Below are 14,483 nucleotides of genomic sequence, written 5' to 3'. Positions count from 1 at the left end.
AGGGCAACGTTTGGGAGCTCTGTCCTATCTCCAACCCCTTCCCAAAACTGCTGGCTCGAGAAGCCACTATCGCATCACGGGCCCTAATAGTTAGCCTTCTGCATGCCCCGCCCATTGACCCGGAACTGTTCTCTTTCCCAGGCCTCGGTCTTGCCCAAGTTGCTGCTTCTGCGCTTGCGTATCAAGACTCATGTCCGCGGCCTCCGCTGAAGAAGGAAAATGGCGCTTGACGGGCCAGAGCAGGTATGGAGCGTCGGCGGAGCAGGGACCGGGGCTGGGTGCAGAGCAGGCGTGAACCGAGGTGGGGAGCGGGCCGGGACAAGATGGTTAGGGTGGACAAGTGGGCCAGTCCAGACCGGGCCCGGCCTGGGACCGTATCTGCTGTGTCAGCGCCGCCCGTGGTGAATGAGGGCAGGGCCGTGAGGGGCGAACCCAGTGGGAATAAGAGAGAGGAGGGATGGGAGCAGCATCGGGGCCAGCCGCGAGTCGCAGGTAGATTGGGGACAGGGCACCCGTCCTTCCTGTCCTCTCCGTTTGTAACACCTCGGGTTTGTGTGGTGCTTGACATGTTACAAAGCGCTCCCGTGTATACCTTGATCTTCCTATTCGCGTTTTATTTTAGTCATGTGAAAATGGGGGCGGGGGTGGGGGAGACGGAGGGGCTTCAGAAGAGATTAGAACCCAAATCTTAAGCCTTCGATGTCCAAACTTTTTACTACACAAAGCTTCCTGTCATTTAAGTCTTGTGGTCTTTACCCTTCCATGCTTAGCCTGTGGTTTAATAATTCCACTGTCTTCAGATGGAGCTGGAAGAGGGGAAGGCAGGCAGTGGACTCCGCCAATATTACCTTTCCAAGATAGAAGAACTTCAGGTGAGGAGGGACTCCAGAGGGAGCTGGGAGGGGAGTGAAGGATGGATTGAAGCACGTTTCTATAAATCCATGGAATTCCACTGTGGGGGGGGGGGGGGGTGCGGTTGAAGAGTCTTGCCTTCCTTTTCTTGTTTCTTTTTAGTTTTTTAGAGACGTGTACATTTTAGAAGTAACAAGCCAGCAATATAAAGTATATGCAGTTGGTAATCTGTTGTTCTCCTTAAGTCCCACTCCTTTGAGGTTAATCAGTATTCACAATTTGTTACACATCTTCAGGAGTCGAATTTTAACAGCACAGGTACACAAAGCTGAAGGCCATTCTTTTTGGAAGAGACCTAAATGAGAGAATTTTTTATAAAAGGGTAGAGGCTCAGGAGATGACTTACCACAAGGGATTTGGGGCAGGTTAAATGAGAGTGTGAGGGAAACAGCATTGTGGGCTCTGGACAGTGCTTGCTTCATGGGCCTGAATAAAAAGGAATTGGGCCACCCAGGGCTCTGGCCTTAAGAGGGAGCAGTGACCAAACAAATAAAAAGAATATATAAATTGGATGGGGGAGAAGCCACATGGAAAATTTCTGAACTCCAGCTACATTTGCAAGTATTATGTTTCGTTTACCATCTTACAAATGTTTTTATGTGTGATTTCATTTGTTCCTCACAATAGTCCTAAAAAGAAGCAGAGTGGATGATGCTATACCATGTATCTGGAAACAGATCTTCCAAGTATCTTGTCTTAGCTTTACCTAGCTGGCAATGGTCAGCTAGGTAACAACTCAGGTTTCTGACTCAAACGCTAGAAGTCCTTCCACCATACCATGTTGTGTCCCCCAAAATTCACTACATGAACCAGCTGTAACTTTTCTCTACTAGGGTCTGTTATTTCTGGACCAGTATTGGACAAGTAGCCTTTTCTGATGGCTGCTCCAGGCTCCAGAGGGACTCTTAGAGGATAGGACATAAGAATAACATTAGAGAACCTGAAACAACATGCAGGTGCTCTGTGCCCTTCCCTCACTCAGCTTATGAAGGGTCTTGGTCAAGATCTTCCTATCATCTTCTGCCCTTGGTAATACCATCCATCTCTTGTCCTCTACAGCTGATTGTGAATGACAAGAGTCAAAACCTCCGGCGGCTGCAGGCACAGAGGAATGAGCTAAATGCAAAAGGTGAGGGCAGGGGGGGTGGGAAGGCAGCATGTGGGCAGTGGCTGAGGTCTGACCGTTCCTGAGCTCTCTGAACTGTCTCTGTTCCTGTCTGTGAGAACAATAGCGCTTATTGTTTTCTCCCAGTCCAAAGTAATGCTTTGCATTGTCTTCATGTAGCTGTTTCATGTGCACATTACTTTCCTGAGCTATAATCCCCTTAAAATTAAGTATTTTGACTTTTTTCATGACCTTCTCTTCAAAACTTCAAAATGTTCATGTTGTTGAATTGAATATGGAGGAAAAGTCACCTTAGTGGGTGACCATTATGTCTGTTTTCCCACCTAGTTCGTCTGTTGCGGGAGGAGCTCCAGCTGCTGCAGGAACAGGGCTCCTATGTGGGGGAAGTTGTCCGGGCCATGGATAAAAAAAAAGTGTTAGTTAAGGTAAAGGTGGTATGACCCTAGGGACCAGCCTCAGTTGCCCACTGCATTCCTGCCCCTTTGTGTGGAGCCTTGGAAGGACCATGTTCTGTCATGTTATTCTAGGATTCTCATGGGTCTTCCTGGGTAGGGTTGGTGACTTGGTGGCTGACAAGGAAGGTCATGAGCCCTTGTTTCTTCTAGGTACATCCCGAGGGCAAGTTTGTTGTAGATGTGGACAAGAACATTGACATCAATGATGTGAGTATGGTAGGTAGGGCTTAGGTTTAAGGGTCAGCTCCCACGGCAGCATGTCTTCAGACTCTTTTGCTCCCCTTGCCCAGGTGACACCCAATTGCCGGGTGGCTCTAAGGAATGACAGCTATACTTTGCACAAGATCCTGCCCAACAAGGTGGACCCACTAGTGTCATTGATGATGGTGGAGAAGGTGCCAGACTCAACTTACGAGATGATTGGTGGACTGGACAAGCAGATCAAGGAAATCAAAGAAGTGATTGAGCTGCCTGTTAAGCATCCCGAGCTCTTTGAAGCCTTGGGCATTGCACAACCTAAAGTGAGGAGCAGGGCTTCTTTGGGAGGGCCATACTGTGTTATACCCCTCCTACCTTAGGCCAGACTGAGTCCGGGTGGGGTGTCAGGATAGACTGCAGCCCACTTGGGCCAGCCCCTCTCCACTGAAGAGAGGTTGGGGGAGTGATGTTTCTGGGGCTCTGAGGTGATTTGGATGTGAGCTATAGAAGGGACATTGACATTGTTTTTGTATCCCTAGTCTCGAGCATGCCACAGTGAACATTCAGTAAATGTTCATTGAATGAAAGGAGGAGGCTGGCTTTCTATTCTGAGTCCCCCTCTTTCCCTCTAGGGAGTGCTGTTGTATGGACCCCCAGGCACTGGGAAGACACTGTTGGCCCGGGCTGTGGCTCATCATACGGACTGCACCTTTATCCGTGTCTCTGGCTCTGAATTGGTACAGAAATTCATTGGGGAAGGTAATCATGGCTGGGAACGTGAGAACCAAGTGGAAGTGAGGGAGGCAAAGGTCTCATCTGTCCCTAACACCAGCTTGGCCTCTGCGCAGGGGCCAGAATGGTGAGGGAGCTCTTTGTAATGGCTCGAGAACACGCTCCGTCCATCATCTTCATGGACGAAATCGACTCCATTGGCTCCTCACGGCTGGAAGGGGGTTCTGGAGGGGACAGTGAGGTGCAGCGCACAATGCTGGAGCTGCTCAACCAGCTGGACGGCTTTGAGGCCACCAAGAATATCAAGGTAAGTGGTGTCAGCCTTGGGATGAACCAAGGGAAGGCCTTGGCTGATCTGCAAGCTGAGGAAGAGCTTGGCTAATACCACACCCCCCTTTCTCTCATCAGGTCATCATGGCTACTAATAGGATTGACATCCTGGACTCAGCACTGCTTCGCCCAGGGCGCATCGACAGAAAAATTGAATTCCCACCCCCCAATGAGGAGGTTTGTGATGGGTCATGCTGGGAGTGGCTCTGGCTCTGAGGATAGAGGAATAGGTATCAGTCCTTTCCCCTCTGGTCTCTAGGCCCGGCTGGATATTCTGAAGATCCATTCTCGGAAAATGAACCTAACCCGGGGGATCAACCTGAGAAAAATTGCCGAGCTCATGCCAGGAGCATCGGGGGCTGAAGTGAAGGTAACTGGAGTACCCAAAAGGATAGAGGCAGGAAACTCTGGGTTCAGGGGCCCATATTCAGGACTGAGGAACACACTAACAGTGCCTTGTTTTCTTTTCCCTGCTAAGGGTGTGTGTACAGAAGCTGGCATGTATGCCCTGCGGGAACGGCGAGTCCATGTCACCCAAGAGGACTTTGAGATGGCAGTAGCCAAGGTATACGACCTCCACTTTTCTCCCTGTGCCGGTGGTTGCTTGGGAACAGTGGGAATAGGCTGTGCATTCACCCACTTTATAACCAAATGTTCTCTCTCCAGGTCATGCAGAAGGATAGTGAGAAAAACATGTCCATCAAGAAACTCTGGAAGTGAGGTGGTTTCCTCAAATAAAGTTCTGTGGGACAAGCTCTAGGACTTCAGTGTTAATGAGTAGCTGCACTGTAAAATGACCAGGTCTGGGAACTACCAATAAACAAAAGGATTTATTTGGAAATCTCCAAACCTGCCAGAAGTGGCACTTGCCAAGCCCTAGGCCCACCCTCCTTACTAAGCTCCAAAGGGCAACAACAATCCTCCAAACCTCCCCTTCACGTACTCCCCACCATGCACTCCCACACCTCAGGCCATGCTAGATAACGAGTATCCCCTCTCTCCAGGAGGCTTCACCTCCCTGGGCCCAAAAGCTGGGGTGGCAGCCCTATCTGGCACCCCGGGAGATGATGGCGGCTGGAGCCGCTTGCATAGATTGAGGAAAGAAAATAAGGGAGGAGGCACAAAATGGGGCTCCCTGAAAAACCCAGACTTACCCCTGTACAAAAAAAAAGTGGCTTCTGCATAGAAAAACCTGCTCCCCAAATAGTGCAAATACCCAAAAGAAAGGAAAAAACCAGCAGCAAGGCTGGGCTTGTAGGAATGGCAAAAAAAAACACTTTGGTTTAGGAAGGCCAGGGAGAATCTGGGCTGGGCCCCCCTTCCTGACCTAGCTCCCCAGAGGCAGCTCTGACACTCGCCCCGAGGGGGAGCCTGTAAACATGCAAACCCAGCGGCTTTTGGTTCTGAAATGTCTGTTACAATGTCAAAGCACAGCCTCCAGCAGTCTTACAGGGGGCAGAGGAGGCATCTTGTTTTGAACCCAATTAAAGCCAATGCATAAGGTAAGTAATAAGGCTTTGGGAACCCAAGCAACAAGGAATCCTATCACTACATTTATGAAACTAAAGCTGGCGGGTAGAGGGTGACAGGAGACACCCGTCACCCCTCCTTATCCTACGAGTCTGCAACCCCAGCCAGGACCCAAAGGACGGTCCCTCCCCTTCCAGGCTGAGGAAGGGATGGCTCCAGGGCTGGGGAGTAAAGAAAAGATCCCTGAGCAGTTAGGTCAGGCGAATTCCCAGCACCTGTTCCAGTTCCTGCCTTCGCTGCTGCACCTGAAGAAAGAAGAGACTGGTAACTTGGGCCTCTTGTTATTCACAACCAAAGGAGCGAAGCAGGGCAGAGCCTCACCTTGGCAAAGATGTGCCTCCCCACTGCTTCTTGGGCCCATGGCTGGTGGTAGAAAGCAGCTCGTCTCTCTTCCTCGGGATTCCCAATCACATCAGTGATGATCTGTGAAGAGCCACGAGAAAAGCCGCAGCATAATTCCCACCCCTGGGCCAACCTGCCCCTGAAGCAGTAATAAAGTGATGGGCGATGGGAGGGCTACCCAGAGCTTAACACAGAATGGCCCTCAAGAAAGAGGACTATACCTTGAGGTCTCGGCGCTGTGAACGTAGCCATTCCTGGATGAAATCCTGGGGGTCAGTGCTAAAGCTGAGCATGAAATCCCTCTGGGTCTTCAGCTGGTTGATGGACTCAATGGTCTCGTGGATCTGGTAAAAGTGGTACATGTGTCAGACTGGCCCCCGCCCCCAGGGGGTCTGTCCCCAGGTCTAACCCGAAGGACCAGGACAGGAACCCTCCCATTCCCAAGGCAGTAAGTGTAGGGAAGTGTCCAACAGAGCCTGCCACTTCCATCTTGGGCCCCAGAGGAGGTTGTGGAGACAGAAGGTCCACCTTGACGTCAAGGGAGGCAATCTCCTGCTGATTGGTGGTAGAGGCCAGAAAGTTGCTCATCTGGGCCTTCAGTGGGTCGTCCACCTCCACGTCAATATCGTAACAGGCGGTCTTCTTCTGGTCGTTGGGGTCCACACTGCGGCAGCACACAGGAAGGGTGGGGAGGGGCACAGCTATGATCATCCCACCCACCTGGGCCAAACCTGGGGCCCACACTGGGCACACAGGGAGCAGAAACCAGGCCTGTGCTTCTCTCTTTGGCTTTAAAGCGCCCTCCCACCCTCGTCCTTGCATTTACCTAATGACGTGGTTGATGACAATGGGGTCTGGATGCTGCAGCAACCCAGCCAGCTTCATGGGAATCTCGGAGAAACGGAGTCGACCACAACTGAAGATCTGCAGAGAGTACCAAAGGCTGGGGGTTGAGGGCATCAGGGGGAAGCGGACTGTTTCATGGGCAGTAAGGGCAGCAGTCTGAATGTGGCCAGGAACTAGCCCAGAGGGAACCTAAGCAGTGGGTTAGGTGGGGGCTTAGAGGGTACAAAGGAGGGATGGCCTCCAGGTCACCTGGCGGAAGTAACGGTTGCAATTGATGTACTCGCGCTCGTGTCCATCCTGCAGCTGGTTGTGTTTGATGTAGAGCCACAGGGCCTGCATGATGGCAGCTCTGGTCTGTGTGTGCACTCCCAGCAGCCTTGCCAGTCGGGGGTCCAATTTGTACTGGGGAGGCTGGGGACCGGATAGAGGGGAGCTAAAGGAGGGGTCCTTGTGAGAACACAAAGTGGAAGAGGGCAGGGACAGGAAGGCTGTTCCTCTCCCCAGCTGAGTCCCTATGGCCCCAGGGCATCTGTCACCTGATGATCCAGCATGAGCAGGAGGGTGCACTTGACATTGAGGTCTCCAGGCCGCTTCACTTGGAAGCCATCTGTCTCCTGGGTGGTGGGCATCCGATGCCACTGGCAGGGAGGAGGGGAGCAGAGAGTGGATGAGCAGGCACCCCTGGCCCTACCAGGGTTCAAGGCCATTTCCCTTTCCACCAAGCACATCAGCCTGGTGCTCTCAACGGCTTCAGGCCCCTTTTCCTCCCCCTGCCCCAGGTCTACTCGCACCTCCACCAGGTGATTGTCAGGCCCATACAGTTCCTTGTCCAGCTCAATGACAAGACTCTTAAAGAATGAAGAAAACTTCCTCTTCTGTTTGCTAGGCTGGGGATGGAAAGAAAGGGTGTGAAATGGAGGGTACTTCTGAGCTCCCTCTCTTGAATCCAAAGCTGTGCTAAGCACAAAGAAGAGGAGTATGGTTTCAGCCCTGGAGCTCGGGGTACCAGGATCCTTGGGCATTGAGGGAAGCAGTTAGACGTGGCAAAGTGAGAGACTGGAGGCCGGAAAAGGGTTCTCTGTGTAACCCTTCTGCTAGCCATTAAGGGACAGTGCGAATTAGAAAGGGGATCCCCTTCCTCAAGACACTTTACTGTCATCTGTAGGAAAATTATTGTAATAACCATACAAGACAAATCTCCAGCCGCTAACTTGTGTGGAACTGTGCAAAGCACAGCCTTGCCCTCTCCCTACAGCAGGACTTCTCTGAGTACCCATGTGTCTGGCCCCCATCTTAAACCCACACAGGCCACCTCCCCTCCAGACACCCCCTTCCCCAACTCACATCATCTAGCAGTTTTCCCTCCACTCGGAGTTCCCAGGAAGCCACCTTGTCCCCTGTTGGGGTCCCCCCTGGGGTCCCTGTAGTTCCTGTACTATCACCTTCTGCCTTGCTGGGACTAAATGTATTGGATATGTAGATCCGAAGCTTTCGCTTTTGCTAAAGAAAGAAAGACAGTCAATTAGAAGTAGACCAACATGTTGGAAAACAATGCTACCCAATCTTCCAATATTCACACATTCAACAATTAATATCGTGTGCTCTGGGCCAGGCACTGTGCTAGGCAGTGGGAATTGGAAGCAGTAAATCCCAGTCCTGACCTCTGAGGAACTCACACGTTTATGGGGGAAACAGACGCACTACTGACAGTTCCAACACAACGGTACCAGTGGTACGACAGAGGCACATACAGCGTACTATCGGGCAAATCAGAAGTCTCTGCCTCATATTTTAAATGAAACCCAAACACCCACATGGCCCCAAAATATCTTGGCCTCTTGGAAAGACTTCACCATTGAGGGGCAAGAGAATGTTCTAGATTATTAAAAAAAAAAAAAAAAAAGAATGGGGATGGAGACAGGAACTACCCTTATGTACCCTCTAGACTAGTGGCTTACAAACTTTTGACCATGATCTATAAGATAAGCCTTTTAAATCATGACCCAGGATTCCCTTACATATATATAAAAATATCTGAAACAAAAGTTTCATAAAATAATACTGTTATAATTCTTACAATTTTGTACTTCATTAAAAAAATGCTGACACCCACACATCAAATTGAGTTCATGCGCCACTGCTGGGCCACATCCTGCTCTAGCCCCATGCAGACCCTCGCGGGCTCCCTCGGGAGGGACAGAGGAGGCCTGGGGGGGCCCGGGGGTGCTCAGAGCTGCACACACCGTCAGGGGCTTTTTGATGGCCTCCTGGATCTCCATCCGCTTGCGAGCAATGGTCTGGTCCAGCTTCCGCTCAAAAGCCAAAAGATCCATGTACGCCTGAGATTCTGGGACCAGCTCCCGAATCTTGAGGAAGGGAGGAATCCGTCCACTGCATTAGCTGCAGCTCCAGCTCCTTCCCTCCCACCCCTGCCCCCAGCCACTGGGCAGGCCTCCTAGGTCCCCCTCCCTACACACTCACTCGCTGAGGTAGAACCTTATCCGCCATCTTCCTCCTTTTTAGCCTGGGGAGGACAGAGACCCATTAAGAGGCCAGTACTCCAAAGGACACTCCCCACCCCCACCCACCTCATCCACCTCTCCAGCCCCAGAACCGGACCCAAAGAGAACCAGGAATCTGCCTCAGTCATCACAGCAGTTAGGGTAGAAGATAATGCTGTTACCACTAGAGTTGTGCCAGGCAGGGAGGGATCAACAGGACGTTCTTACCCCCGGCGCTGGGCAGGCATCGGGGGCTGGGCCTGGGGCACGAGGAGGCGTTTTCGGAATGGGTCCATCATGGCGGGTGGCATGCCAGGTCGAAGTGGAGCCGCTGTGCCAAATGGGGACCCGGCAGGGGGTCCCACCTGCAGGCCAGCCATGGGCATCCGGCTCCCTGGCGACAAGCCGGGCCGCTGAGGGAAGTGGGCCAAGGGTGGGGCATAGGTCAGTGGCAGGGCCCTATGGGGCCCAGAGCCCATTCCCTCCATCTTCCCCCAGCCAGGTCCAGCCCTGAGCGCGCACTGCAGAGCCCAGGCCGGAGTGCCAGGAGACAAAGGGGAGCAGGCGCCTGAAAGCAGAAGCGTAAACCACACCTGCCCCGCCCCCTTCAACCGCCCTGGCTGCAGTGCCAGCGAATGAGGTGGATGAGGCGGGAGCAGCCCTGCCAGAGCCCAGGGGGCGGGAGGAGAATGCTGCCTATGGAGAGCAGGGCCTGAGGGAGCTGCCTGGGACCCCAGGGCCCACCCTCCGCTCCCAGAATGCTGTACTCCTGCTCCCTGGGACCAGCAGGCTTTGCGTCACCCTTGAGACCCTCCATAGCCCCACTAGGTGATCCCATCCTTTTCCTTCCCCCAGCTCGAGAGAGATGCCGAGGAGAGCACTGGCACGGGAGGCATGGGGCAGTGTCATGGCAGCCAAGACACGGGGGTATAGTGGGATGTAAGCAGGTGGACACATAATCAAGGATGCCCTGAGGCCCAGGGGCAAAGCCCCAACAAGCAGCCCTGTCACCAGCCAGCTGGTGTGACTGAAGGGAGACAGGTAGTGGCATCCCGGGTAAGAAAGCTGCAACAGGATGGCTTGGAGTATGTCCCAACTGGCAGGGGTGGTCTCAGGCAAAGTACAGAGACCATCTGGTCACCATATGGCCCCTGCTCACAACCCAGAACTGGACCCTTCTCTCACCTCCCTAATGCCCCGCCCCTACCCTCTTGCAAGAAGACCCCAAAAGGGAAGCCATGGCTCCTGGGTGGCCTGTGGAAAAAAAAGAACAGCAGGCACCTGGGCTCTGCCCATGATCCAGGCACCACCTGGCAGTCAGGGCTGGCTCAGGCTCAACTAAGCCCTTGTAATTCCAAACTGGAAAGTGGGGATAAGATTATCCAGGAAAGCAATGATCTGAGTCACAGGGTCAGTAGCAGTAACCCAGGTGACAGAAGCAGCCTCTTTTAGAAGCCTGAAGAAGGATTTCCTACCCAAAACCCAGCTTCCCAACATTTCTGCAGAGCCCATCTGGGAATAACTTCTACACCCCACCACCACCACCACCACCCCCATGGCTGCTGCCTGCGAGGCCTGTTTGGCAGCTCTGCCTTGCACACACTGTCCCTGGCAGCTTCACAGGACTGGCCCCAGGGCCCAGATTATGCAACCAGCACAAGCAGCCAACCAAGCCAGGCTGGGTGGGGACTAGCCCCAAATCAAAGGACCCCCACCACCCCACTTTCACCATGGAGATGAGATCCTTCCCCCAGCTCCTTATCTAGCACTAAACCCATGTTCCCACCACAGAGAGTCAGGTTCTTGACCAGATGCAGAGATGGAGAGAAACATGATCCAGAGACCTAGTAAGGCAGTAGGAGAGGCAGGCTGGGAGGGGAGACTTTGGGAGAGTGGAGTTAAAGGTGGGGAACTCTGGGAGCTCGGAAATCCTGCCATGAGTCTCTCCCCATCAGGAAAGATTCATCTGAGCTGTTGAAAGGCAAAAGACAGCCTGTTTCTGTGCATTAATGAGCCAAGCCAGAGATTACAGGAAACAAACTATGTTGTGGCCACAGCTAAACCCAGGCCCTAAACATCACAGACTTGAGTTTTCCCCAATGCCTGAGCCTAATGGGAAGACAACTGCGACAGTGGACTCTGCAGAGTGTGAGCTAGGAGCCCTGTGGTCCCCACGAAGCCACTCTCTGGGGTGTTCACCAAATCTCCTACAGTATCACCCACGCCCCACTCCCCAGGCAGGTGCACTGGGAACACAAGTCCTAAGACAAGCTAGTGCAGGCGAGCTCTGTCACAGGCCACACCTGTACATCTGCTCCAGGTTTCCCAGGTTCAGGGCCCCCAGATCACCCAGGGCCCCAGGCTTCTCCTGGGAGGAGGAAGGGGCCCAGGAAAGGCTGCTCACAGTTCATGAAGTTCCAGCTTGGCTCTGCCAAGCTCTGCACCTGGGCTTTGAAGCACTAGGAACTCCTCCCCCTTCAAACAAAACACAACCCCGGAGTAAAAAGATAAAAAAAAACAAAAACCCATGAATACAGCTCAGAACTCTCAGCCTCCCTAACTCCCTGCCTGCAGCCGGGCTAGATAAATAGGCCTGGCTCAGGCCACTGGACCCAGAAGCAGGCAATGACCTACTCTCCCTTGGCCCACCGCCAGCTCACATCCTAGGCTTGGCTCTACCTCCATCCCCCAGGGTGGCAGGGGCAGGAGGCTGGGCCTGATGCTGGAGCTACAGATGCAGATCTGGGGCACAGGAGTGCAAGCTCATCACCACCCCAAAGCCTGTGATCCTGATGCTCCTGGTGGCTAGGACTAAGGGCTTGAGTGAAAGGAGAACATACCCACCATGAGTAGAAAGTGTACTGAACTCTCTGGAGTGAAACCAGCAAACCCTGGGGTATGTGTACGTGTTTTCTTTTCTTAAGCTCCTTGGATGACTGTGACCCACAGCTAGAGCCACCGTCTGGAGGGAGGTGGGTCATCACTTCCTTTTTGTCAATAAGCTCCCCTATTTGTCCTTCTCAGGCCCTCAAATTCCCACTCTTCCAGCTCATCTCACAACCCCTAACAGACAGGAACCCGACTTGCTCCTCAGATCTCAAGACCTTTTTTTTTGGAAGTCACACAACTGGACTTGGAAAGAAGGCAAGCAGACACTCCTGCTCCCAAATTCAGCCAAAGTTAGCTGGGTTCAGGTTCTCCCTCTCCCACCTACCTCTTTATCCACTCCCTAGAGGAGGAGGAGGGAAAGGGGGAGGAGAGGAGGGAGAGGAGGAGAGGATGATGATAAGAAGCTGAAGGGATGGGAAGCCCTGGGAAGCAGAGGGTCAATGCCATCTGCTAGCTCCCCACCACAAAGCTCAGGAAACCCACCCAGCCAGCTTACCCTTGTCACAGGCCCAAGACCACTCCCCAAAAATACATGGGCTCCATCCTCACAGGGGCTTTCCCAAGGGCACACTTCCCATGGGCTGCATGCCAAGGGCACTGAAAAGCCCCTCTCTGCTTCCAGGTCCCTCCCAGGCAGAAGGCCCCCAGGGATGCTCACAGTCCAGGTCTCAGCTAGTGGGCCCAAGGGCTGGGATGACTGAGGCAGGGGGTGCTCAGGGACATCCTGGGCCCCTGAATACCCAAGGGGGAGGGCATGCTAGGGAAGATGGACCCCAGCTGGAGGCCTTGGAACCAGGTCTATTTCTGTCCCAGACCCAGACCTCTTGTCTTCTTTGGAGGGAAGAAAGAATAAAGAATGAGAGGGAAAAAAAATCACTGTCCTCAGTTAACCATCTCTTCAGAAACTGAGGGCCCTGGGGTCCTGGCGGGATGCACACTTCCTACTCCACAAGGATCCATGTCTGGGACCTCTGCCTAGTAACTCGAGGAGGGGACAGAGGAAGCCCCAGCACAAACTTTGGGAGATTAGCAAGAAGCTAGCGCCAAATGCTGGGGCACACGGGTTGGCATATGGCATTGTCAGAACCTGAAGGCTAAATGGAAGTGAGGAGGGGATGGGAAAAGGGTGGGTACAATTCCCAAGAGTGCTGATGAGCCCCACCAGCAGGATCAGGCAGAGTTCCTCACACACTGACCAAAGGCTGAGTCTCTGCTTCTCAGTGGCCTTTGGAACCAGAACCTGAGAAGCCCTCTTCTCAAAGCTCAAAAGGGTCAAAGCAGTAGGACCCTTTGAAGCAACTCTCCCAGGCTCCCCCAGCCCTAGACCAGCAGGGCTCAGTGGAGCTGCTCTGCTCCTCCAGACTAATCAACTCCTGGACACTACAGCACTAGGGAGAAAGCCAAAAAGAGTCTGCCGGGAATGGTCAGTCACTGGGCTGGGCCTCTCTTCTTCCTCAGGCCTGGCTGCCACCGTCTCTGTTCTAAGCCTGGGTCATCCCCAGCAAAGGCTCCTGGGGGTCTTCCCTGAGGTACAGTCTCCCTCTGCACCCGGGTGGAACCCCCTGCCCTACCCCCAGCCTCCCAGGGCCCCGAACTCAGGCCCTTCCTCTTCCTAAGCAGCTGGGAGCCATCTCAGACACCGCAGCTGACAAAGTTGGGGATGCTAGAATGCTTCCAGTTCTCAGTTAGAAAAAACAGGGCAAACTTGGGGTGGGACCAAGGCCAGTGAAGGGTAAACCTGGTTTCTCAGTGCAAGCCCTCAAGACTCCCCTTTTCCAAAACTTTCTCCTCACTTCCCAGGACCTTATACTCTAAGATCTACACTAGACTTCTCAGACCCTCCCACCTACACGCCATTCCTCCACACAACTCCACCTCCCAGCTACTCCGAGTCCCCGAGCCAGGGAAGCCCCCAGGCCCTCCCAACTGTTTCAAACGTTCCACCCCAGGGTCCCTCTTAACCCTTTCCCCCAACTCCTCCACCACCATCTAACCGCACCCTGAGAGTCCTTGGCCTTGTCTTCCACCAGCTCCCGTGAGCTCCTCATGCAGAGCCCTCGTGCCCTCTGCCCGGCAGCTTCCCCAGGGCCCTCACCTGGGCCCCCTCCACCCTCTGCCCGGGGCGCGCTCGCGGCCCTGCTCACTCACCCGCCCGCCTCACCTGGTACGGCGCTGCGGGGCCCGCGGGCCCCATAGGGCGGAAGGCGGCGGTTCCAGGGCCCCCCACGCCTCCAGCCGGCCCAGGTCCCCTGAGCGCGGGTCCGGCTAGCATGCCGGGGCCCGTGGGGGGAGGCGGTACCCCCAAGGCCGCGGCCACGGCGCCGCCGCCGGGACTCAGCGGGGGCAGCGGGAACCCGCCCGCGCCACGGCCAGACATCGCTCCTTCCCGTCCGGCGGTGTCGCGATCCGGACTCCGGACTGCGCGCAGAGCCCGTTCCGTGCTCCGTACTCCGGGATTTTCCGATCTAAATTCCGGGTTCTGAGGTTTGTTGATCCAGGTTCCGGGTTTTCCTAATCCAAGTTCGCAAATTCCTCACTGACGGGATTTGGGCCTGGGCCGATCCTGATTCCGCTCCTGCCTGAGAAACTCCGGATCCGGGATCTGCCACGCACCGGCCTGCC

The 14,483-nt window shown here is 54.0% G+C and overlaps 2 protein-coding genes across 2 annotated transcripts; one reads left to right on the top strand and one right to left on the bottom strand.

Annotated features, from left to right (window-relative positions):
* Nucleotides 1-148: 148 nt before the first annotated feature.
* On the top strand, nucleotides 149-4,508 carry PSMC5 (proteasome 26S subunit, ATPase 5). The gene is made up of 12 exons (XM_037809476.1): nucleotides 149-243; nucleotides 801-872; nucleotides 1,972-2,041; nucleotides 2,366-2,463; nucleotides 2,644-2,700; nucleotides 2,784-3,014; nucleotides 3,324-3,450; nucleotides 3,540-3,730; nucleotides 3,832-3,930; nucleotides 4,013-4,123; nucleotides 4,232-4,318; nucleotides 4,420-4,508. The coding sequence occupies exons 1-12, from the start codon at nucleotides 220-222 to the stop codon at nucleotides 4,471-4,473; spliced, it is 1,221 nt and encodes a 406-aa protein (XP_037665404.1). The 5' UTR covers nucleotides 149-219; the 3' UTR covers nucleotides 4,474-4,508.
* Nucleotides 4,509-4,564: 56 nt separating this feature from the next.
* On the bottom strand, nucleotides 4,565-14,238 carry SMARCD2 (SWI/SNF related, matrix associated, actin dependent regulator of chromatin, subfamily d, member 2). The gene is made up of 13 exons (XM_037809475.1): nucleotides 14,023-14,238; nucleotides 9,201-9,385; nucleotides 8,953-8,995; nucleotides 8,715-8,837; nucleotides 7,816-7,971; nucleotides 7,263-7,358; nucleotides 7,008-7,109; nucleotides 6,721-6,882; nucleotides 6,452-6,549; nucleotides 6,154-6,289; nucleotides 5,847-5,969; nucleotides 5,605-5,706; nucleotides 4,565-5,528 (listed from the first exon to the last, which is right to left on the bottom strand). Exons 1-13 carry the CDS (start codon nucleotides 14,236-14,238, stop codon nucleotides 5,475-5,477), a joined length of 1,596 nt encoding a protein of 531 aa, XP_037665403.1. The 3' UTR covers nucleotides 4,565-5,474.
* Nucleotides 14,239-14,483: the final 245 nt, after the last annotated feature.

This window comes from Choloepus didactylus, chromosome 18 (assembly GCF_015220235.1).
Source record: "Choloepus didactylus isolate mChoDid1 chromosome 18, mChoDid1.pri, whole genome shotgun sequence".
NCBI classification, from domain to species: Eukaryota; Metazoa; Chordata; class Mammalia; order Pilosa; family Megalonychidae; genus Choloepus; species Choloepus didactylus.
The sequence above is the reverse complement of the archived record's forward strand: the minus strand, read 5'-3'. Positions and strand labels throughout refer to the sequence as shown.